The sequence below is a fragment of the Euleptes europaea genome, chromosome 15, assembly GCF_029931775.1.
Source record: "Euleptes europaea isolate rEulEur1 chromosome 15, rEulEur1.hap1, whole genome shotgun sequence".
In the NCBI taxonomy this organism is placed as follows: domain Eukaryota; kingdom Metazoa; phylum Chordata; class Lepidosauria; order Squamata; family Sphaerodactylidae; genus Euleptes; species Euleptes europaea.
In genome coordinates this window covers 60,038,749-60,063,472 of record NC_079326.1, presented here as the reverse complement: position 1 = coordinate 60,063,472, position 24,724 = coordinate 60,038,749, and the positions used below count along the sequence as shown (strand labels likewise).

The 24,724-nt window shown below is 50.3% G+C and overlaps 1 protein-coding gene across 1 annotated transcript in view; it reads left to right on the top strand.

Moving 5' to 3' along the window:
- FN1 (fibronectin 1) overlaps positions 1 to 24,724 on the top strand; it is a 162,997-nt gene that overhangs the window by 108,420 nt on the left and 29,853 nt on the right. The window contains exons 11-23 of the mRNA XM_056861242.1: positions 1,622 to 1,798; positions 4,072 to 4,224; positions 7,087 to 7,215; positions 8,831 to 8,974; positions 12,963 to 13,084; positions 16,376 to 16,553; positions 17,143 to 17,319; positions 17,638 to 17,766; positions 17,870 to 17,959; positions 18,305 to 18,499; positions 20,026 to 20,298; positions 21,378 to 21,644; positions 23,188 to 23,282. Of these exons, the coding sequence (XP_056717220.1) occupies positions 1,622 to 1,798; positions 4,072 to 4,224; positions 7,087 to 7,215; positions 8,831 to 8,974; positions 12,963 to 13,084; positions 16,376 to 16,553; positions 17,143 to 17,319; positions 17,638 to 17,766; positions 17,870 to 17,959; positions 18,305 to 18,499; positions 20,026 to 20,298; positions 21,378 to 21,644; positions 23,188 to 23,282 (2,129 nt within the window). The remainder of the gene's footprint in view (positions 1 to 1,621; positions 1,799 to 4,071; positions 4,225 to 7,086; positions 7,216 to 8,830; positions 8,975 to 12,962; positions 13,085 to 16,375; positions 16,554 to 17,142; positions 17,320 to 17,637; positions 17,767 to 17,869; positions 17,960 to 18,304; positions 18,500 to 20,025; positions 20,299 to 21,377; positions 21,645 to 23,187; positions 23,283 to 24,724) is intronic.

The following is a 24,724-nucleotide window of genomic DNA, read 5'->3' as shown; positions in this document are numbered from 1 at the left end:
ATCGAGCCAAAGCCGCCCACTTTCTGCCCCACTGATTGAAGCGAGGGGGTGTCTCGCATGTCCTTAACAGTCAAGTCAAAGCCCATGACCCTTGCTTAGAAGAACTGCCTGATTACGGGGCCTCCTGTTAGATGCTGCAGACAGTGTTTCTAGAGAAAGTCAGAATGCGTCTTGGCAGGAAACCGACGGAGCCCTGAGCTTTGCGTCCTGCTTTATTTCCCCACTGGGCTTATTGTGAGGGTGCAGTTCTGGTTTTAGCATCGGGTCGCCTGGGCAGAAAATTCCGCCCTGTTTCTTCTTTGAAGCTGCACCTACTTTAGTCTCACTTTAATGTTCTTAAGCGATGTGCTTTCTTTAGCAACTGGGTAACATTGATTATAATGTTACAATGTGAAGGACCTCATGAAGCAATGAAAAAAAAAGTCCTTAAAATAGAACTGCATAAGCACGTCTCGTTCTGGCCATTAGACTGTAATTAGGGATGAAAGTGGAGATCTTGTTAAAAGCCTTATGGGCCAGTTCTGCTCTCCCACATTGCCTGCGCCCCACCCAATTAATCCACACCGAGAGTCTGAGGAAATGCGTCTAGACCCTGCCCGTCACAGGCTGCTCTGTTTGTGCAGCTGTTGTGCCTTTTGCCCTCCATGCGCTCTAACCCAAGAAGATGCATAAGGTGCATTTTCTGGAGGCACCAAGAACCACGTAAACCCCGTCCCGCCCTTGCACACAGTTATCCCCACAAGTAGAGCTGTTTGAAGGATGGCAGGAGTTACTGCCCCGGGAAGCAAAGGCTGCCTCTGGAGATGGGCCGGGTCATTTCCTGCATCTTCCACGCTTCATGGGGTACCTGTGCCTGGCTGAGGCAGGACGTGTGGAGTAAAAGGATGTGATCTGCCCCTGAGATTTACTGGCCTCCCCATCCCGCCCATCTCGTCCCCTTTTGAAATCTGGGGGCTGTTCAGCCAATATTTGTCGCTGTGGAACCTAGGGTAGTTACGGCCATCTGAGTAGGGTTTTAATGGTTTTAATAATTATGGTCTTAAGGATGTTTTAGATGTAGTCTAGATGTAATCTGTTTTTAATTATTGTTATCCGCCCTGAGCCTGGCTCGCTGGGGATGAGGGTGGGTTATAAATTTGAATAAATAAATAACATTAGGTCTACTCTGTCCATACATAATTGAGAGCCAGTGTGGTGTAGTGGTTAAAAGTGTGGGGCTAGGATCTGGGATACCCGGGTTCAACCCACTTGTGCCATGGAAGCTCGCTGGGTGACCTTGAGCCCGTCACACACACTCAGCTTAGCCTACCTCACAGGACTGACGTGAGGATAAAATGGAGGAGAAGAGAATGATGTAGGCAGCTTTAGGCCCCCCTTGGGGAGAAAGGTAGCGTATAAATGAATTAAACAAATAAGTATGATTTGAAAGCAGGTTCCTGGCACTCCCAAGAACAGCACACTGTCCTCTGTGCTAAACTGTCTGCTCTGAAGATGGAGCTCTGTTTAAGTTGCCCAAGCCTGTCATAGTCCTGAATATTAAGGCCCGTGGTGGAGATGGGAGGGGGCTGGGGCTGTGGGGAGATTTCGGGCCTGTTCCTTGATGCCCGCTGTTCCTTTGCAGTCTTGGTCCAGACCCGGGGTGGCAACTCCAACGGTGCCCTGTGCCACTTCCCCTTCATCTACAACAACCGCAATTACACGGACTGCACCTCGGAGGGGCGGCGAGATAGCATGAAGTGGTGTGGCACCACCCCAAACTATGACGCCGACCAGAAGTTCGGCTTCTGCCCCATGGCAGGTGAGTTGCTTGTGTGTTTAGTGTCCGTCCAGTGGGAAGATGGCTGCTCTGCTTTTCCTTGGAGATCACCAAGGGATGAGCCATAGCTCAGCGGTTGAGCATCTGCTTGGCATGCAGAAGGTCCCAGGTTCAATCCCCGGCATTCTCCATTTAAGGGGCTAGGCAGGTAGGTGATGTGAAAGAGCTTTCTCTGCCTGAGACCCCGGAGAGCCGCTGCTGGTCTGAGTGGACAATACTGACCTTGATGGACCTTGATGATCTCATTCAGCATAAGGCAGCTTCATGTGTGTTCATGGCTTGCCGGGACATCGCTGTGCAAGGGCTGTTGAGGTGTCAGCAGATGCCCTTTCAGCAGAAGCTGGTCCTGGAACATCCCTGCTGGGAGCCCCCTCCCCCCTCCCCCTGCCCCCGGAATTAGGTTGCCCAAGGGGAAAATCCAGGCGGAAGTCCCCAGGGCACCGGAAAGACTGGCAGCCTTTCTTCCTGGGTGAGCTTTTGTGAGGCAGGGCCGGACTGCGGTTTGGTTTTGCTGCAATGGACTAACCCGGCTGCCCCACATGAAGTGCCCGGAGGGAGGCAGAGAGACTTGGCTTCTGCAGCTCCCAGGGGAATGCATCCCCCCCCCCCCCGCTGTTATAACTCTCAGAGTTAAGGGAGCAAGGCGGCTAAGCCGGTCATGGCTGCTTCTTGCCTCCTGCTTCAGTCGGCTGTTCTGGGGTGTCTGAGTCACGGGGCCCAACAGACGGGCAACAGAGACCCTGCTGAGCAGCCACAACACCGGCCAGCATAACCCCCCTGCATTGGGAAGTGGGGGGGCCTCCCAGCTGGCCAGGCAATTGCAGCACCTCAGACTCTGCCGGGAGGTGACCCCCTTCCTCCCCCCCTCCCTCCCTCCCTCCAGCTTCTGTGGGGAGGTGTCAGGGCCTGGCCTCCCTTTGCCACCAGCAGCTGGCTGCATTCAAGCGCCTCAGCATGCCCACTGGGGAGAGCTTTGTTTCCGTTCCTGCGGGCGGAGCGACAGTCTCCCTGCAAATGCCCAGCTGGGGAGTGGAGCAGTTTTCCTTAGAACAGAAGTTGGAAGCCCGGCCAGAACTGGGGCTGCTGCTGCGGCATTTCCCCTCCCCCCCAGTCTGAAGTTGCTTTTCTCCAATGCCATTTGGAGGAACGCTGAGATTTTTGAGAACTGGGGGGAGAGGGGGCTGCCTTTGAATTTTGATGTAAGGGTGCCACAGGGGGAGGAGTGGCTGGGATGAGACTAGAATAGAATCATAGGGTTGGAAGGGACCACCAGGGTCATCTAGTCCAACCCCCTGCACAATGCAGGAAATTCACAACTACAGCCCCCACACACACACACACCCAGTGACCCCCCCTACTCCATGCCCAGAAGATGGCCAAGATGCCCTCTCTCTCATCATCTGCCTAAGGTCATAGAATCAGCATTGCTGACAGGTGGCCATCTAGCCTCTGCTTCAAAACCTCCAGGGAAGGAGAGCCCACCACCTCCCGAGGAAGCCTGGTCCACTGAGGAACCCGCTGTAACTGTTAGAAAGTTCTGCCTAATGTCTAGACGGAAACTCTTTGGATTTAATTTCAACCCGTTGGTTGAAACTTTCCTGCCTGTAAATTTTATTTGCTTGACAAGCAGATGTGAATAATGTATTCCTTGCCAGCGGTGTGTATTTTTCCCTTAGTGGGGGGGGGGACAGGGTGTGAGGGAGAGGTGTAAAGAGACAATGGATAGGATGGACAGGATTCAGCACCCTCTGCCCTCCGCCGCGGCACCTTTGCTCAAATAGGCAGCCGCCACCACCCCCAATTTTTTTTTTCCTGGGAAAGCTGGAGGAATGTTTCCTGCTTTTCTGTGTAATGTCTAGTTGGGCATTTATGCAAACAGAACCCTGTCTTTTGGGTTTATTTGGTTGTCATGACTGTGTCAGGTGGGGCCTGGTGAAGTCAACGGGGCAGCTCCAAGCAAGGGCCATTTTGGCCCTTATAACTGTGTGAGCTGGGGGGCCCCTCGGGGGAGGGCGGCGGCTCTGAATGGAAACGGCACCGCCTGGCCGGAGTCCAGCGCTTCCTTCATCTAGATTCAGGCTGCAATGCCCTTGAGACCCCTGACATGTTCCTGTCCCAGCTCTGCCAGGGAACCGGTCGGGCAGCTTGAAAATTCCCGGGAGGGGCCTGGCTACTTTGGCCTCATACATAGTACAGAATAAACAAAGAAAAATACTCCAGAGAAGCCGGCTTAATTCTTGTCATTCCTTCCACAGCTCACGAGGAAATCTGCACCACCAGCGAAGGCGTCATGTATCGGGTTGGAGACCAGTGGGACAAGCAGCATGACATGGGGCACATGATGAGATGCACGTGCGTGGGGAACGGGCGCGGGGAGTGGACATGCATCGCCTACTCCCAGCTCAGAGGTATTCCCCCCGCTGGCTCTCGCTTCTCTGACAGGCGGTGGGTGGCATCCGGCACAAGGATCCCTGCCCAGGACATAGTCTCCGAATCGACGGTCTTCCTGCATTCCTGCTCCTCGCAGCAGTCTTTTCCGATCCCCAGGAAATTTATTCCCAGCATTGTGGGGGAAGTGGAATCACATCCAAATGTTTTCATTCTCCCTCTTCCCTTAGTGGAGCCCTGCTCATGCCAGAGGCAGGAGGGAACAATCCTGTTCCCCTCCGCACTGCGGCCTCCCAACGAATATCCCGACAGGTCCCACAACCTCAGGAATAAATTTTACTGAGTTAGAAAAGGACTGCTGGGGGAGGAGAAAGAAACCAGGAAGATCGGCGATCCTTATGCGGCCCCTGCATGGGGGTCCAGCCTTGTATGTTGGGATTCAGTCTGTCCAGCAGCCAAAGGATGTGTAGGTACAGGAAGTTGCCCAAAATTGACCTCTGATAAGATCCAACCCTCTGTGTCCGTAGAGAGCAGCTGCTGAGTTAAGTAGGAATATTCTGTTGGAAATGGTATCAGGCCCAGAATCCTCTGGGGCATCTTTTCAAAGTCCTGCTTAGGAAAATAGCATAGCCATGCGGCCGAGTGGCCAGGACCGCTCGTCTTTGATCTTCTGCGGGTGGAATTGCATGAGAAATCTGGTGGAAAATGCTTCTGAGTCATAAATCTTGAGAACCTTGGGCTTGGATCAGGTCCTTTGGGCCCCCGTGGAAAGATGTGGGGTCGCCACTGGATTTGCAGCCCTGAGTGGGCACCTCCACAGGCAGGTGTTTGCACGGCCACTGTGGTTTGTGGTGGCCTTTTCCCTCACTGGCTTCCTTGTTGGTACAGTTTCAGCAGCTGCGGTCAGCTCCTTAAGCGGAGGCCATGTCTCTGTGGGAAGCTGGGTCGGCCCCAAGAAGTGCGCCTCAAACTGAGCGTTCCCACATGACGAAGGCAGCAGGGGCCTGCCGCCGTTTGCACTCTGTGGATGGGAAAGATAATATTGGCAAGCAACTGGAGAGACTCCTTGGCCTTTGACCTCTGCCCTTCTCTGTTCCTCAGCCACCCAAGCACTTCCTGCCTCCTCTGCTCTTAAAAACAACAACAACGGCTTCTTCCTGGGTGCCGGAAGCCCAGGAGACAAGCCGGGTGCATTCTTCCTTAGCCTGTGCAACTAGAATAAAGCATGCAGATGAGGAAAATGCAGACTTAGTTTCAGTAAACAAATTGGGGGGGGTGCCTTGGTGCAGAAGTCTGTTGATAACAGATAAACAACCCCTTCAAGCCGCTGCTTCTGGCATGCTGAAGGCGGTGTGTGGCTTTCGTGCCGCACTTTTTGCTCGCCTTGAATGATGGGCATTGATGCTGCATGAAGAGGGAGCTGGAGCGCTCCGTTCTGTCTGCGGGAGCCACTGATGCAGGCTCTTAGGAGCATGGATGGAGAAGGGCTCAAGCAGGCTGAAGGGAAAGGAGCCCTTTGAAGGAGAGGAGGGCTGTGATCACCCTGTGTCTGCTGGGCAGCGAAGGCTCCTGCTTGGAAGGTGCTGGCAACAAGTGCCGAGAAAGGGCGCCAGAGCAGCTGAAACAGAACCTGATATTTAGGGCATCTGTTTTGAATGTTGCTCGTGTATTTTGCTCAACTCTGGAACTCTCCAGCTCCTGGCATTTGTGTTGCCAAAGTCCAAATAGCTTCTAAATAGCTTAGAGGAGGAGCTGCGGCTCAGTTTGTAGAGCATCTGCTTGGCATGCAGAGAAGGTCCCAGGTTCAATCCCCAATGGCATCTCCAGTTAAAGGGACTGGGCAAGTGGGTGATGTGAAAGACCTCCGCCTGAGACCCTGGAGAGCCGCTGCCGGTCTGAGTAGACAATACTGACTTCGATGGACCGAGGGTCTGATTCAGTATAAGGCAGCTTTGTGTGTTCCTGATCTCTGCTTGTCTTTGCTTGGTTGTGTCACTACTGGGTTATACCTTCAATTTCCACTGGTCCCTCCAGTGATGTTTCTCTGGTCTGATAGTTCAGAATTCAAGTTGATTTTTATGACTGCTGGAAGGCCTAGCAATTCCCTGCATCCTAGAGGATTTGGTATTACTCCAGGTAGCAAAACTTGTTGCAAGATTTCGGCTGTGTCACTGGTTGATCAGCATGTTTTAGGAAATTCAACATAGTCCATCGTATTATGCAAAGTGGGCCCTGTGCCAAGCCATGCTCATGTGCGCGGCATCCCCACATATGTAGGAGCTGAGCTGAGGTTTCAAGCAAGCAGAGGAATGTTGTGGTTGTGGTGGGAGGGGTGCTGTGGGAATCTGGGAGAGAACTGGGGGGCAGAATGGATGAGCTAAGAGGCAGGAAAGGAAGAAAGGTAAATGGGGTGGGGGGAATGAGGTCATGCACTGTCTCCAGTAGAAGAAGGTTTGGAGTGGGATTTGAACCAATTAAAATTGGTGGGGTACAAAAGATTCTTTTATGCTTCTGCCTTCTAGATGGTGGATCAGGGAGGCCTCTCATACTAACCAGGGCCAACCCCGCTTAGCTTCTGAGATCTGATGAGATCAGGCTAGCCTGGGGCTATCCAGGTCAGGGAATCATGACTTTGCTAGAAATTTCAGCCAAATTAAAGCAGGAAAGAAACAAACTGTGTCAGGGTGGTGTTGGTAGGGTCAGGTTGGTGGAGGAGAAGCGTTAGATGCAGACCCTGTGGATCAGGGCGGTGGGTACGTGCCGGCCGGTGTGTTTTCTCGCCTGCTTTGGGCCTCCCCAGCTGTATGTTAGTCTTTTACAGCCCTTCCTTGTGCAGAGCCATCGATCGAGGGCATAAATATCCCGCTTCTCTCTTGGAACAGACCAGTGCATAGTTGATGGGATCACCTATGACGTTAACCAGACCTTCCATAAACGCCACGAAGAAGGGCACATGCTGAACTGTACCTGCTTTGGTCAAGGGCGGGGCAGGTGGAAATGTGATCCTATTGGTAAGTTTGTGCATAAAATGAGTTTTTTCTTTATTAAAAACTCATCGTTAGTTGAATTGCCACAGGGCCCGGTCATTCAATATGAAGTAGTGGAGCTGCAGAAGAAGTTATAGAAGTTATAAATGGGGCAGTCCGTTCTTTTAATGCTGCTTTCTGCTGGAAATCCTTTGCAGAAGTTTGCTTCCAGACAGATGATTTGTGTGTTGTGTGTGTATGTGTACAGGGCTCTTATCCAAACAAAAGAGGCAAGATGATCCATCTGAAGTGTTGGGTCATGATTTCCTTTTGAGTGTACTTCTCACGCTCTAAGGGTGTCGTTGGAGTTCCCCGGCTTTGGCTGTCAGAAAATGGAAACTTCTCTCCCCTCCAGCCGGGATCGGTCCCGGTGTCCTGTCCCCACAGCTTTATATTCCTTCCTCCCTTTTCCCACATATCCCCCGAGCTATATTTGTGATGCTGCTGTTTCCTTCCGCATATGCCCTCCCTGGCAACCCCTAGCTTGTGTGTCATGCTACTGGACAGGGGGAGCGGGTGTGTGACATCCCTCATTTTGGAAAATCTGAGGAGTAAAGGGCGGCGTTTGGCCTGCCAGCCTCTCCAACCTAAAGAGCATCCAAGAGAGCTCTGCTGATATTCTCTTGGCTGAGGTTTGGCTGGTTTTATTGGCCGGGCTCTTACTGTCCTTTGCTAGGATGGATGGACACGGGGGTGGGGGCGGGCTGCTGCTGACCCTTCTACAGCTCACCACAATTTTTCTTTCTTTCTCAAAACGAACCGTGGTGTTTTTTTTCCTGACCCCTTCCCGCCCTGATCAAACGACAAGTAGATTTTTTCATCTCTGGTTTCTTATTCCCGAGAGCTTTAACATGCTTTTCCTGGCTGGTGGTGAAGTCTGGCCGGATTTAGAAAGTGTCTGCTGAGGCTCGTGCTTTGGTGTCTCTTTGGAACACTTAGAAACTTTTCACAGAGGGAATTAACTCATTCCTGGAGTTAAAATCGAGTTTTTCTCGGGATCTTGGTGGCACGACACTGTTTGAATAGGGCTCTGTCCCGTGGTGGGTGGAGTGTGTCAGTCAGCTCTGAGCCCCTGCACACGCACGCACGGCCTTTCGATCACATGCAGGCAACTGTGGAAGACAGGAGGGCAGGAATCATTGTGGGAGGGGGAGCCTCTTCTCCTCAGCGCCTCCCCCCCCCAGCTCCAGCTTAATGGCTTGGTGATGGGCCAGCTGCGTTGGGGTTGCCTTTTCTATTTTCTGGCAGGCCCCCTGTGCACTTCAGTCCAAACAGATCTGCAGCAATGAGGACCGTTTCCCCTGCAGAAGTCAGCTGTTTCCCCACTCAGACAGCTGTTCCAGGCTCCGCAGCCTGCTGGGAGTTGGCCCCCTGGAGAGGGGCCTGGGCCCAGAGGGGCTGTCCTCCATCAGAGGCCCCCGCCTAGAGGCCCCTCCACCCCAGTGGGCTGTTCCCAGGTTGTGCGGAGGGAGAGGCTCCCTCAGCCTGGCCCGGTCCTGACGGAGCCCCACGGCAAGGCGGAGAAGTCCCTGTGGGTCTGAGGAATGCCAGCGCCCCGGGAATAAAACTTTTTTTCTCCCTTTTGGTTTCCCCCTTTCAGACCAGTGTCAAGATTCGGAGAGCCAAACCTTTTACCAGATTGGAGATTCGTGGGAGAAGCACGTTCATGGCGTCAGGTATCAGTGCTACTGTTACGGACGTGGCATAGGGGAGTGGCACTGCCAGCCTCTGAGCACCTACTCAGGTGAGACCCCTCGGCTCTTTGAGAAACGTCCCCGTGCAGATCCTTCGAGCGAGTGTGCCGTGGCCTCCCACAGTCCGTTTAGCCCTGAATTCTGCACAGACCTTCCTCTCTTTCTCATGGTTTTCTTCACATTTTAATCTGAGAGGGAGAGAGGAAGACAGCGCACACGTCACCCTTTGGGAGGCTTGGCAGAAATCATCCACTTTGATCCACAATATTCCCCACTAGTGGTGCCTTTTGGGTTCCCATCTCTGGACCCTGGGGGGTGATCTCCCTCAGCAATGCCACTGGAGGTGATCTTTTTACAGGGAAATGCACAATGTTTACCTGAATCTGCCTGCCTTACTTTTCTCCTTCCAGTTTGGGCTTAAGTGTTAGCTTTAAAATCTCACCCTTAGCGGCACCAGCTTTTTCCTGGCAAGATTCCTGGCCTCTTAAGAGCAACAGTCAGTTCAGCTGGTGTTGCTTTTGCATGGATGGAGAAGTAGCTGGGGGGAAAAAATTAACCTGCTGACTTCCTCCTTCCATTAAAAGCTAAAGGACTTCTGCTAGGACAGATGATGATTTGGTCAGAGTAGCCCTGGTCTAACCTCCTCCCAGTGGAGGCCTGCGGAAGAGGTGGGATGTTCACCTGGCCACTTCCTGGTGCACGGCTCCTTCCGCTGTGCAGCCCCTCTGCTCAAGCAGCCCTGCGTAATGGAGTAATGTTGCAACCACAAACAGTGGTCTTTACTGAGAGTTTCTGTTGCTGGGTCTTGCTGGTGTGTAGTAACTGATGCAATCCGTCCTGTGAAATCAGTGCTCGACCTCTCTTGCTGATCCGGTTCCAGGAACTCTCCATAGACGTGGTCAGTGTGAGCTTGTTTGTTTTTTCTGCTTCAGTCCTGCATGGACATTGATAAGGGAGACGGGGGACTAACCTTTGTGCTCCCGGCTGCAGATGCCGCCGCGCGGGTGCCTCTTTTTTAAGCTTTGACTTTGAGCACAGCCGTGCTTCCCTGCCTCTGGGAGTCAGAAAAGTGGATATTGTCTCACTAGACTCACAAAAGAATGGTTTGTGAGGAGCGGGTGGGAGGGTATTACTTCTAAATGGCAACCCTGAGATAGACAGCACACCCCGTCTGTGGATGTTTTCAGTCCACTTTTTCATACTGTGGGATTCTGCAGGGTGTGAGGTTAAGCTGAACTCTGCCTGAACAGTCGGGCATGATAGTTTGTGTAATCTTGTAATGACAGAGACAAGACAGCCAAAGCCCCCTCCTTCTATTGCCTCCTCCCTCCCACACCAGGGCAGGTTGCTTTGCCCGTCGGCCCCTCACCTGCCAACCCCGGTAATCCAGAGCTACGGTGAACTGCAAAGAAAAGGCAGGATTGAACAGTTTGCCCCCTGCCCCGTCAGGGTGCCGGTTTAGCTGCGAGTTATGTGTTGCTCGGCCAAGTGAGCCAAGCCATGTGCCGCAAGAGGAAGCCAAGCAAGTCCAGTGGGTGAGAAAGAGCATGCTCACTCCTCTGTGCTAAATTAAGATCCCAAATGTAAACATAAAGGTGGCCGTCTGACTTGGAACATGAAATAAGACCCAAGTCTCTGCAGAAGAAGAAGAGTTGGTTTTTATATGCTGACTTTCTCTACCAGTTAAGGGAGACTCAAACTGGCTTACAATCACCTTCCCTTCCCCTCCTCACAACAGAAACCCTGTGAGGGAGGTGGGGCTGAGAGAGTGACTAGCCCAAGGTCACCCAGCTGGCTTCATGTGTAGGAGCAGGGAAACAAATCCAGTTCCCCCAGATTAGCCTCCGCCGCTCATGTGGAGGAGTGGGGAATCGAACCCGGTTCTCCAGATCAGAGTCCACCGCTCCAAACCACCGCTCTTAACCACTATGCCACGCTGGCTCCCTCGAGAGAGGGCCCTCATATTCAGCATCAGTGCTTGAAATTGTGTCCAGCCCTGATGTCCTTGAGGGCTGCCAAGCCTCTGGAGCGCTTTCCTGTGTTGCTTCTACTTCCCGTGTTCTGGCCGCCCCATTCACAGGCCTGCTGGGGGCTGCCTGCCCCATTTCCCTCCCTCGGTAGTCTCCTATTACAGGTCAGGGCTGACTTAATATCTGTTCTTCTCCTGGGGCCCCCACCTCATTTCAGATTTTGAATTTGCTGATATATAGAGTGGGAGCTGTGCCAGCGTTCGATGTGAGTGGAAGGCAGCCTATTTCTCGCTGTGTGTCCTTGTGCTGAGCTACAGCCAATGCACCCAACATGCGCTGGGAGTGGCATGTGCATATTTTAAGTTGCTCGTTTTCTGGGGAAAGAACAAAAACCCCTTTCTGTGAATATTGCTGTGGGGGGGGGGGACGACAATTTGCATGTAGATGCCCTATTCTGAGCTGACCTGGGCGGTGAACATTTTGTTCTGGGATGTACACAGGAGACCACAAAATGTCACAGAAGGAGACTCTCAAAGCAAACAGCCCCCTCCCACCCAGGGAGGCTGTTTATTTTTTACGTATCTGTTCATTGGGTTCGGCTGGTCTGTCGAAGGGGCCAGGCCAGCGGCCACAAGGCAGAATTCGAGACCGGGGCACCTTAAAAGGCCAACAGTGTTTTCAAGGGGCCGGGGGGTAAGCTTTCGTGAGTCAAAGCTTCCTTCATCAGATACAAATAGGGGTCCTCCTTGTATCTTTGATCCACGAAAGCACCTACCCTGGAAAACGTTGCTGGTCTTTGAGGGGGCCCTGGACTCAAATGTTGTTCTGCTTCTACAGGCGAACACGGCTGCCCACCTGGAACCGTGAGACAAAATGGTTTCAGCTGCTGAGTGCAGTCAAAGAACTGAGTTCCTGAGCAGCTCCCTGGGAATTAGGCCAGTTTTGAAGTGATTGCCGGGGGTGGGGGGTGTTTGGGACTCCCTTAAAAATGTCCACCGGTATGTATGGAATACAAGCTTGGAAAGGGAAGCTGTTTACGAAGGGAGAATTTAACTTACTAAAATAACAGAGGTTCCCACCAAGTCAGACAGTTGTTTGGCGGTGTGCTTAGTCGTCTGGATCTCGCTTCTAAAACACCCCCTGCTTATTCAGCACCGAGAATCACTTAGACCCGTTTAGCTGGAAAGGTTATGCGGGGGGGGGGGGTGCATGGGAATGGAAGGCCCCCCAGAAGGGGAACGGCTTCCTGTGGCTTTCCACTGCCGGTGGGTGGGCTTAGCTGGCTCCCACTCCCCACTCTGTTGCATCTTGAGTGCAGGCTGGGGGGGGGGTTCAGTGTGTGTTGTCTTGAGCTCCATGGAGGAAAGGGTGGGGGCAACCCAAAGGGGACACGGTGAGTCATTGGGGGTGCTGACCTGCTGTCCCCAGGGCGAGGGCCACGGAAACCCGTTTGCCCGCCTGGCAGCCTGCTTATCGTGTGGGCGCTCCCCCTCCCCCTCCTTCCCCTGCCGCATTCAGAGTCTGGCCGAGTTTCCCTGTGGAAGACAAAAGGGTTAACATGAGAAGTGGCCCTATATGAAGCCCTCGTCCTGAGCCCCCGTCTTGTGCTGACCAGCTGCAGGGCCAGTTCAGATGCTGTGGTGTTCTTGTCCTGAAAGCTGACCCACACAGAGAAGGGCTGGGAAGCCACACTGGCACCGTGGGTGGATCCATCTGTTTGTTTTTAGGGAAGAAACGGCCTCTGGGTCCCCAACTTACACAATCCCATTTGCTTGTGGCTCCTGCCACAAGAGTGACTTCGGGAATCATTCTTCATTCTCTGAAAAATAGAATAGAATAATATTTAATTCAGACCAGTCTTTCTACACTATACAGCGGTGGTGGATAAACAATTCAGCATGTGGACATTTCGTCAGGATATTTAAAATCTACAAAGTTGACCAACATTGAGTGTCAGTATTGTTGCTGAAGGGGTGGGGCTGAACCACATTTATGGGGATTGGCAGGGGATTGTACTGGGGGACAAGTGACGTCCTAATTAAATGGATCGGTGACCTTTCTGTTTCAGGCTCCACTGGTCCTGTTCAGGTGATCATTACAGATGTCCCCATTCATCCTGATTCTCATCCCGTCCAGTGGATCGCGCCGGAATCCTCTCATATCTCCAAGTACATCCTCCGATGGAAACCGGTAGGGGCTTGAGTCATTTGACCAAAGAAAGCGCTGGGCCTTGGCAAAGAGTTGTGATTGGTCTCCACAATCCAGAAGAAGTAACTTCTGCTTTGAGTGCGCATGCTCAAAATCTACACGGGTCCTCCCTGTGCCAGGATTGGGGGCTTGCAGAGTGAAGCTGAAATGCATGGCCCAGTTTCACATCCCTGTTAGCATGCTGTGAAACAGCTTTCAATAACATTTTCCAGTGGTGGGGGAGGACAAAAAGGCTATGGACAAGGGAAATGATGCTTGGGTAGGCAAGGGGACATTCCTCATAGCTGTGGGCACTGAATTGGGGCTCCCAGTTGTGCTGTTCTGCACAAATTCAGTAGCCTCCATGTGGCAGGGGGCCACGGGTATTATCCCTCTTGATTCATCACCTAGATGTATGGGGCCAACAGGCCTAGGGAGGGAGGGAGGGAGGTTGGGGGCCCAACCTATGCATGATCGTCATATGGACTTGCAGCCATAGGCCATCTGTGAGCTCCAACAACAGGGCATAGAGGCCGAGGCCTTCCCCTGATGTTTCCTCCTGGCACTGGGATTCAGAGGTTGACTGCCTCTGAATGTGGAGGTTCCCTTTATTCACCATTGGTAGGAGCCACTGATAGATCTATCCTCCATTAATCTATGTAATCCCCTTTTTAAAGCTGTCTATGACTGAGGCCATCACTACATCCTCTGGCAGCGAATTCCACATTTCAATCACTCTGTGTAAAGAGGTATTTCCTTTTGTCCGTTCTGAATCTACTGCCTATCAGCTTCATTGGATGCCCTTGAGGTGTAGTATTTTGGGAGACTCTGACCAATCCATGCATAATTTTATAAACCTTCTATCATGTCCCTTTTAGTTGTCTCTTTTCTAAACTGAAAAGTCCCAGACTCTTCAGCCTTTCCTCATACGGAAGGTGCTCCAACCCCCCAATCGTCTTGGTTGCCCTCTTCTGTACTTTTCCCAGCTCTGTATTGTCCTTTTTGAGATAGGGTGACCAGAACTGTACGCAGTATTCCAAATGAAGCCGCACCATAGATCTATATGGGAACATTGTCATGTCAGCTGTTTTATTTTCAGTCTCGCTTGTAATAATCCCTAATATAGTGTTTGTCTTTTCATTGCTGCAGCACATGGGGTTGACAGTTTCATTGAACTATCTACTACGACCCCAAGATCTTTCCCCTTCAATTCTCAGTTTAGGACCATGGTGTGGGTAGATGAGGGGCTCCAAGCCTTTCCCCCATGCCTTTTCCCCCAGGGTCATATTGGGTCAGGAAAACATATTGGGTCAGGAAAGCCCCTCCTCCCTCACATCATGGTCCTGATCCAAATGAGGCCCCTGAAGGGCTTGAGAATTCATTTCCCACAGGAAACATTCAGCTGGCATACGGCTGCCAGTCCCCGTTGGGATTTCATGATAAGTGTCATGTGTATTTTGGGCCTGAGGGTGCTGGCCCCATCCCACCCTACATACATTTATCCCGCTCACCTTGGATTCCAGCACAAACTAGCGGGTCATTTCAGGACCACTGTCAATATATTATATAACTATTAGTTGTTTTGAGTGCACATCTACCGTTTGACCTCATGGAACGAAGGCTTAGGCAAGATCCCCAGATGTCCTTGCACCCAGAGAAGTCGTACAGACTTTACGCAAGGGCTTGTCCATCCGTTATGACGCAGGACTTTTCTTGTTTATCAGGGGGGTTCTTTCCAAGGCAATTGACTGCTGTTGTCAGGACCTCTGGCAACCTAGATTATTGTCCTGTTCTTCAGCACGCCATTTATCTGGATCAGCCTCACAAGCAGCAGTTAAGCACTGAAGGATTTCTCCCTCTGCTTGAGGAATATGTTCTTTCCTTCCAGTATGCTTCACAACCTGACACGAAGAATCAGATGTGTTTGGTTGTTCCTTGTCATCTAGGCATGGAAGTCTCTTGGAGGATGGATTTCATTTTCTCTTTATGGAAATCAATAGCTGGACTTTGTCCAGTTTCCAAGCATTGAGAAGATAATCATAAATATCTTTTGAAGCCCCGTTCTTATTGGCAATGTTTTGTAAACATGGTGCCTCCAAACTTTGGAAGAAACTGAAAACTGCTGAGCAAGAAACCTTTCTTTGTGACCCCTGTGTGGCCCCTCTGAGTTACTTACTCCGTAATGTGGAACTTCAGGATAGGAAGCCATGTGATCGAATGCGTTGGTGTCATTGACTAACTTCACTAGAGGTTGAACATGCCCCTCTGATTAGCCTGCGTGGTGTTGTGGTTAAGAGCAGTGGACTCTAATATGATGAAGTGGGTTCAATTCCTCCGCTCCTCCACATGACGCCAGCTGGGTGACCTTGTGCTAGTCTCAGTTCTCTTTGAACTCTCTCAGTCCCACCTACCTCACAAGGTGTCTGTTGTGGGGAGGGGAAGGGAAGGAGATTGTAAGCTACTTGAGATTCCTTAAAGGTAGAGAAAAAGTGGGATATAAAAACCAATTCTTCTGAGAATTTTGCCTGGAAACGGAGGTCTATCTTTCTCACAGCCTTTGTCATCAAACAGTGGCTCATTCAGCTGCAAGAGACTTGGATTGTTTGTTCTCACAACTCCTTTTTCCTGCTGCAGAATTCCTATTTCTTTGTATCCCACCTTTCTGCCCTCACGGGCCACCAATGCAGCTAACAATTTAAAACATACCTGAAAAGGCACGGGTCAGACATATTCTTACAGTGAGGATCTTTGCAAAGAAGCCCCTCCTTCTCAGATCTAGTTGCTTTCATTCCATTCCAAATTCTCCCAGACAAGTGGTTCACAATCTGTAGGTCGGGACCAAGAAGTGGGTCTTGGCTCTCTTGCAGGAGGGTCGTTGTGCCAGAAGGGCGGCCATGGCTCAGAGCTAGCTGGGTGAAGAGGAGCGGTAGAGCATTTGGGGTTGCCTCTGCATGACATGTGACATGGCCATGAAATGCAGCCTCTTGCTCAGTAATGCTGTATGATAGTAATAGGTATCAGACGTGGAAACGAATATGTTAACATGTTCTGTGAGGATCCTGTATTTTATGCTGGGAAGCGGGCGGGGGGGGAGTTGAATTGAGTTACTTTGCAAACGGTTCCTGAGAAGTGGGTTTAGCAGAAAGTTGCAGAATGAATGCTTTAGGCAACTCCAGTCCTTCCACAAGGAAGCAACACTTTTAGGAAATGAAGCCAATGGAGATCTTCCTCCATGTGCAGACTTTGATATCCGAGATATTCCCACCCTGATCCGCACTGTGTTTTGCTTTTTAGAAAAACTCTGGAGCCAAATGGAAAGAGGCTACGATTCCAGGTTACTTGAATTCCTACACTATCTCTGGCCTGAAACCTGGTCTTCTCTATGAGGGGCAGCTTATTTGTGTGCAGAACTATGGACAGAGAGAAGTCACCCGGTTCGAATTCACCACCTCAAGCACCACAGCTGTTTCAAGTAAGTAACCTTGTGAAAGAAGAGCTCTGTGGATCTCCTCCATTCCTCTCGCTTCTGGCTCCTTGGGTACATCGGCCCCAACAGGCACATCTCTGGCGAAGCTGCTGCTGTGTTCTTGCTCGGTTGACAGCATGTCTTCCATGCCTGTGTTTTTGGCTTGTAATATGCTTTCTTATACGAAAGGAATGGCACATTTTGCCTCCTTGCAGAGGAGTGAGGTGATTGATTTGGTTCTCTCCGTTCGCTCTGAATGTCCTCATTCATCCAGTTGTCTGGCTTCCAACCAGATACTTTGCTTTTGCCTCTGACTTCGGCCATTCTGGTGGTTTTGTTCTTTCCCTTTTGGATCTCGTTCCTGTGTGTTCCTCTGAATACTTCTCCGCACTGTGAATTTTAGCTTTTGAAAGGATGATGTGTGTTTTGCTATATGTTTGAGCCATTCTTTCTTGAAACAAAGTAGTATTAAAAGTCTCCTTTGTTCAAGAACAAAATTCTGCATAGATTCAAAATCTATATGAGGATTCTGTTATTTAATGCTTTTAAGTCCATGAAATAATTGATCTCTCGCATCTTGGTCTCCGCGTTGCAGCCAGCCGCGTGTCTGGAGAAACCACGGCCCTTCCTTCCGTGGTGACGACTTCAGAGTCAGTCACAGAAATCACCTCCAACAGCTTCGTGGTCTCCTGGGTTTCTGCTTCAGACACGGTCTCAGGATTCCGTGTCGAATATGAACTGAGTGAAGAGGGGGATGAACCCCAACATCTGGGTAAGAGAGTGAGAGGGGGGCTGAATTGGCTGAGCAAGTGTTAGATGGCAGAGGCAGATTTTCATCCACTTCTTATAAATGCCACATCCCACTGAAAATGACACATATTTGTGTGGAAATATGGGACACTATGAATATGAATTGACTGGCAAACACTGTCTTTGTTTAAGTAACCAAAATGACCAGGATGACTTCTGTCTTAATCTCAGCCCTGCTTTGCTACCAGAAATCCAGGAGGGAGTGGACAGGAGGTGGGGGTGAGGGGCGTCTCCAGAGGCCATCAACCTTTTCTGTTTTTCCTTTGTTCTGTTATTAAAGACCTTCCAAGTACAGCCACGTCAGTCAATATCCCCAACCTGCTGCCGGGCCGCAGATACATCGTGAACGTCTATCAGATTTCAGAAGAGGGGGAGCAGAATCTGATTCTGTCAACTTCTCAAACGACAGGTATATTTGGCAGGGAAAGGTGGCCTCTGCCGTGGCTTCAGTCTCCCCATGCTGCATTTCCTCTTCACCGTTCACCTTGGCTTCTCGTTGTTCCTTTACGTAGCCCCTGATGCTCCTCCTGAACATGTTGTGGAAAGTGTGGACGACACGTCCATCATCGTGAGCTGGAGCCGGCCGGATGCGCCCATCACAGGTCTGCATCGGCCTCACGGTCCTGGTGGTTTGGCCTTTGATCTCATTTGCAAGAGAGGTGGGGGGGAGGGGGTGTCAGATGATCCCTATGAAAAGTACCATTCAGGCAAAAAGAGGGGAGGGTTTATCTTGCTTGCCTTCCTTCTAAAGGGAATTTGTGTAGGCTTATGTGCTAATTTACGATATTTGTAGACCAGTCTTTCTGCCAGAAAACCGAGACCCAAATGGGGCAACAGAAATAAAATCAATACATGTGTTACATTAGTGAAAATTTATTTTCTGATGGTTAGCCTTTAATTGATGTGAAAGAGCTTGTCTGGTGACCATCCGTCTTTGTCTTCCCCAGGGTACCGCATTGTCTACACGCCGTCTGTGGAGGGCAGCAGCACAGAACTGAATTTGCCCGAGTCTGCCACCTCCGTGACGCTCAGTGACTTGATGCCTGGCGTTCAATACAACATCACCATCTATGCCGTGGAAGAGAGCCAGGAGAGTATTCCTGTGTTCATTCAGCAAAAGACCACGGGGGAGCCACAGGCAGGTAATGCATTCCCTGGCAGCTGGATTTTCGTTTTCTTGTATTTATTTATTTACTTCCCTTTATTCATTTATAGCCTGCCTTTCTCACTGGCACTCCTGGTGGATTACAAAGTCTTTTAAAAAATGCAGCGCAGTGGGGCAACATAAGACATCCAATGAATGATGCAATAGGACTAGGATTACAAAATTAGAAGACTATGTAGACACCCCCCCCAATTTAGGACATTTTTATTATTATCAATCTTATATCACACCCTTCTCTCAGCATACCATAAACAATACAGAAAATGGATGATAGAAGTCGATGATTTTCTAACCGTTAGAGTGGTTCCTCAGTGGAACAGGCTTCCTCAGGAGGTGGTGGGCTCTCCTTCCCTGGAGGTTTTTAAGCAGAGGCTAGACCTGTCAGCAATGCTGATTCTATGACCTTAGGCAGTTCATGAGAAGGAGGGCATCTTGGGCATCTTCTGGGCATGGAGTAGGGGTCACTGGGGGTGTGTGGGGAGTTAGTTGTGAATGTCCTTCATTGTGCAGGGGGTTGGACTAGATGACCCTGGCGGTCCCTTCCAACTCTATGATTCTATGATGATACAGCAGCAAAAGCAAGATAATATATACAATAAATAGTGAAATAGAGTACAATCTGACTCCCTCCTGAACCATTCCTGTGTACTACAGCCCTGTTTCCTTCATATCTGCCCTGGAAATCTATAAAAGGGTGACTTCTGGAGGATGACCCCCCTCCCCCCCCACAGTCTGGCCTCCAGTGTAGAGTCAGTGAAGGATGGTCAGTAAAGGGCACAGCCTGGCAGAGTTAGCTGAGAGAGGTCCCCCCACCCAATTTTCTTCCAACCAGGGTGCAGCTTGGTTATTAGTTGGAGCTAAGTGGAGTATCCTTGTTATATCAGTTCTGCAGGGGCTACCTGGGATTCAACCCCCCACCCCCCACCCCGGTAACTAGTCCATAATCAATGGAGCAGCCAGCTCTCGGGCATGCATGCCAAATCAATTACCCACGTACATTTCTGCCAGTTCAAGGGAGGGCATTCATTGTGTCAAAATCATTTTAAAACCTGTTTCTAGCACTCAGGGCTGCAGGGGTTTATACTTCTCATTTCAGGACAAGGCACATTTTTACTTTACAGTGTCTTTTTCTGATTTGTTTGCCTTTGTGGAACTTGGGAACCCTATTGGGGAGTGCCCGGTCCCTATCAGTTGCCAGGAGAGAAGGAGGCAAGATTGGAGGTTCTGCCCTCACCAGCAGGACACGCTCCGCAGTGGTGTTGGCGTCTCTCATGACTTGAGTCCAATAACACTGAAAAGGCAAAGACAGGATTTTGGTTTGATGGGAGTGTGATGTGACTCGAGGTTTAGTTTCCTTTGCAGTGATTGCTGTCAAGAAGTCCGTCTTCACACCAAGCCATAAGAGGAGGGTAGCTGGGGTCTTCATGGTGTCAGGATTCCATGTTAAGCTTCCTGTTGGTGCCATCTCAGTGAGAAACGTCCTTGGCATCTCTCTTCCCCCAGGTGAGATTCCTTCCCCCAAAGATCTGCAGTTCGTGGACGTCACCGATGTCAAAATCACCATCATGTGGAGCCCCCCTGAGAGCACTGTTTCTGGCTACCGGCTGGAAGTGATCCCTGTTAACCGCCCAGGTGAACATGGGCAGAAGTTGCCAGTGACCAGGTATTCCTTCGCTGAGGTCACGGAGCTCTTACCTGGAACAACCTACCTCTTCAAGATCTATGCCCTGGCCCAAGGCAGAGAAAGTCAGCCTCTCACTGGACAGCAGGCGACCAGTACGTATATTTCCTCTACCGCCCTTCACGCTTGTGCTCTTCATTTCTCATGTCTGAAATGCCATCTGGGGTAAACCATGTCACACTGCAGATGAGGGCTGATACTATTGGTTCCTTCATACACTCAGATTTTGTGCACGTAGAAAACTAGGATGTCAGTGAAAAGGCAAGGCTGGAAGCTCTCCAACTTGCCAGCTTCCTGGGTGGAGGGTTTTTTTCAGGGATGGAGAGGCAAACACAAATCCCTCTCTACCTGGTATAGCCAGGCACAGGTTCCTCTCTCAGTAAAAACTGTTCCCAAGTTTCTGGGTGTACTGCTGCCACTCCTCAGCCTTGGAGATCCCTCTTGGTCAAGAATTGGCTGTTGTGCCTGGGCAACCATTTTTCCAGGCGAGGATCAAACGTCTGGGGGAGCACATTCACACGGCTAAGAATCTGCAAACAGCAGTTTGTGTCTCAGTGCCTAGCAGCTTGCAGATAAGTAGGTCAGTGTGGTGGCGCTCCTTGCCCTCAGTACCCAAGCCTCTGCTTTGTCTGGAGGAGCCTCCTACTTTACGGAATGGGCATCTTGAGGAGGTGTGGGGGGGGAGGCTCCAACTGAAGAAGCTTTTAGGAGACACCACAAGGCTGAGATCCAGCATGATGTAGTGGTTAGGAGCGGCAGACTCTAATCGGGGGAACTGGGTTCGATTTCCACTCCTCTACATGAAGCCTGCTGGGTGACCTTGGACTAGTCACAGTTCTCTCTGAACTCTCTCAGCCCCACCTACCTCACAAGGTGTCTGTTGTGGGGAGGGGAAGGGAAGGCGATTGTAAGCCACTTTGGAGACTCTTTAAAGGTAAAGAAAATTGGGATATAAAAACCAACTCCTCTCCTCCTCCGTTAAGGGGTTTTAATGAGGTGTAATCTGCCGGCATTTGGGGAGGGGGGTTTCTTGGGGTTTCATTGTACTTTGTATGTTTTAAAATTTGGAACTATAATCTGCTGAGAGCCTCAGATATGTTAATACCAAAAGAAACAAACAGTCTGAGTGGAAGAACGAAAGATTTAGAAGAGTTTTTGATTTTTTTCCTTCAAGGACTTGACGGCCCCACGAACCTGAGGTTTGTCAATGAGACCGATTCCACTGTGCTGCTGACCTGGAGACCCCCTCGGGCCCACATTACCAGCTATGTACTTACTGTGGGGCCCACCAGAGGAGGGCAACCCAAAAAGTACACTGTGGGGCCGTCGTTCACCAGGTACCTGCTGAGGAACCTGCAGCCTGGCTCGGAATACACCGTGTCCCTTGTGGCCGTCAAGGGCAACCAGCAAAGCAACCCCGAGACGGGAGTCTTCACAACCTGTGAGTATCTGGGTCTTCTTCCACTCAATCAGCTGCCTCCCAAAAGCTGTCCTTGTGATGATATCAGGCCCAGGAAAAGAAATCTGCTTTGGTTGCGAAACGGTGAAGTTTTGACTGTAGAGTTTTAACGGCTTACACTTTAAACAGTCTATCCGTCTATCTAGTACTGCTCCTACAGCTATAGCATTGAGCAGAAAATATAGGAACAAAACAATGCCTTACTTAGTATTCTTCTGGTATTTAATTATTGCCCGTACAAATTTTGCTACAGACAGAGTAACAGAATCATTTAAACAATCAGTGTTCAGATAAAAATCTGTGGGAACTTCTGCCAGTTCTTCTTTGTCAAATAGTACCTAACATTTTCTGGCAGTCTAATGAAGACTTGGCTCCTAAATAACATTTCTTTGAATTGCTTGCCTGTTATTCCTTAAAGAGCAGGCAGAATAAACTTTGGCTTCATCCTGCCCTGCACATTTGTGTGATGAAGTGTGGATCTCTACCGCAACAGCACTGTCATGGAGCAGTAATTACATTAAGTAGCCCCCCTTGTACATCCATTGTGTCGAGCAGAAGCAGCCTTTCTTCCTTTCTCCAAGGAGCACTGTTGAATATTGTTGTAGAGAAGTGACGGGCTGGGATGCAGAGGAGCGATTCCGCTGAGGGTGGGATTCCCACCTGTGGAGCATGACTTCCGTGTCTCCCCCTCCCGCTGCATCCCCAAAGGCCACAGCATTTCAGGGGGGCATTTGGGGCCGTGGCAGGAGGGAGGGGGGTGAGAAAGTCATACTCCTCAGGTGGAAATCCTTCTACACCTGGAAACGCTCTTTGGAGCCACACCCGTGATGCCTACAGTGCTGCAACCTGAACTCTTGTCAGGTGAGACGATGTCTGTAGCAAATGCCGAGTTTTTCTTGGTGGTCTCTGTGCATGGGGGGGGTTATGTTCTGGACAGTTCTAGAGCTGTAGCCCAGAAGTTGGTGCTGAGATCCCCTCCATTGAGGGAGAGGGTGTGTGTCTCCTCTCCACACTCCCCTGCTTGGTTCTTCTCTGCCTGCTGAGCCGTTAGCAGCTCTGTCTTAGTTGCCTGAGAACTGCTCCAGCCTTTACTTTACTTCCTTACCCTTTTTCCTATAAAAAGAGATACGTAGCTCACTTCCTTTTTTCCAAGCTTTCTCTCTTTCTTCTGTGTTTTCTCTTTCCTTTCTTCAGGCTGAGATGAAAAGGTCAGAGCAAGCCTTAGAAATCAGAAAAGAATATGGGAATGAAGGGGAGAGTGAGTGTTGGGTGCCCGTGAGTGGGCCCATTTCCTTTCAAAGTGGAAAATCTGGGTTCGGAAAAGTGTATCCGTGCTAATTATACATGCTGTATTGTATGCTTTCCTAAGAAAAGTCCACACCCATTCAGTTGCACAAATAATAACCATACATTTTAATACTAAGGCAACACATGCAAACCCCAGGTAAGTATTTGGTGTCTCTTGTGACAACTGGGGCCAAATGCGGTTTCGTCTTGTGATTCGCTTGGTGGTTTTGTCCCACAGTGGTGCGCCAGGGCTCAGTTCCTCCCTACAACACAGAAGTGACGGAGACGTCCATCGTGGTCACCTGGACTCCTGCCCCACGAATTGGCTTCAAGGTAGGAAATGACCTCTGGCTCCACGGCTCCTAGACCCAGCATGGTGTAGTGGTTAAGAGTGGTGGTTTGGAGTGGTGGAATCTAATCTGGAGAACCGGGTTCGATTCCCCACTCCTCCACATGAGTGGCGGAGGCTAATCTGGAGAACCGGGTTGGTTCCCCCACTCCTCATGAATCCATCTGGGTGACCTTGGGTTAGTACTTGGGTGGGAGACCACCGAGGAAGACCAGGGACCCTTTGTGGAGAAAGGCAATGGCAAACCACCTCTGCATCTATTGCCTTGAAAGCCCCATGGGGATGCCATAAGTTGGAACTTTCCACCAGAAACCACAAAAGAAGGCTTCACCAAGTCTAACTCGTGTGTAGCAGCTGATCCATATGGTCCATCTGCTGCTCTTTAGCCAGGAAAGGGCGGCCTATAAATCAAGTTAATGATGATGATGATGATCAGGCCTGGTGGTGCTTGGCAGCCCAAATACACAGGCTCTGTGCCAAGCACAATACTTTGCTTGGGATCATAGTAGTTGAGAAGGCAGGAAGGATGGTGGATTTGGGATGAAGCAGATGCAAGAGATTACGGATTGAGGCCCGAGGGAAGGAACATGGCAGTAGGCGGCAGGTAGCAGCATCCCATCCTGACCACAGGAGGTGGAGACCTGTGGTACCTGAGATCCTTTGGTTCGTTCTGTGTGCAGAGATGGCCCGTTCTTAACCCACGGGATCTCCAGTGCTCTTAACCAAGTCGTGTCCTGTTGTGGGGCCTTCTTCTTCCCAGCTCAGTGCTCCAGTTACAGGAGAAGTTGACCTGATGGAATGCATTCCTCACACGTAACCGTAAAAGCTGGAAGGCATTACTTTTTGCCCCTCTCCGGCTATACATTTCAAAAGTTTCCTCAACAATCATTCTTGGAATGGAGCCCAGTAGGTTGACCTAAAAATCTGCCAGGAGGTTCTTGTTTTGTTTGGCTAACCTATCTACCCTCTAGAATTTCTCAATAATACAGGCTTGCTTTTGTAACATGTACATTTTAGATGCTCAAATAACTGAGTTTCCTTGTCCAAATGTAAATTCAGTTCAGGGTGGCCGGCATATGTAGTTATGCAGAATAGGCCGGGGGGCCCCTGTGAGGAACTGTGTTGGAGGACAGTTTGGAAATTCTTTCAATTTTTGAAGTACCCAGGGCCTTGAGTAGGCTGGATTCTCCTCCTTATTAAAACATACTTAGTTCTTTGATTTTTAGGTTATTTCCTTAAAAAAACATAGTTTACAGTCTCATGTTTTTCTACATCCTCTGGGAGGCTTCCAGGTAGACAAGAGGTCGTGGACTTGTCTGTGGGTGGCCGCACCCTTGCTGCCTCTGTGACTGATGTGAGGCCAGCTGCTTTACTGTTAGATACAGCAATCATTAGCAGTACGTACGAGAAGTTCTTCAGGGGTCAT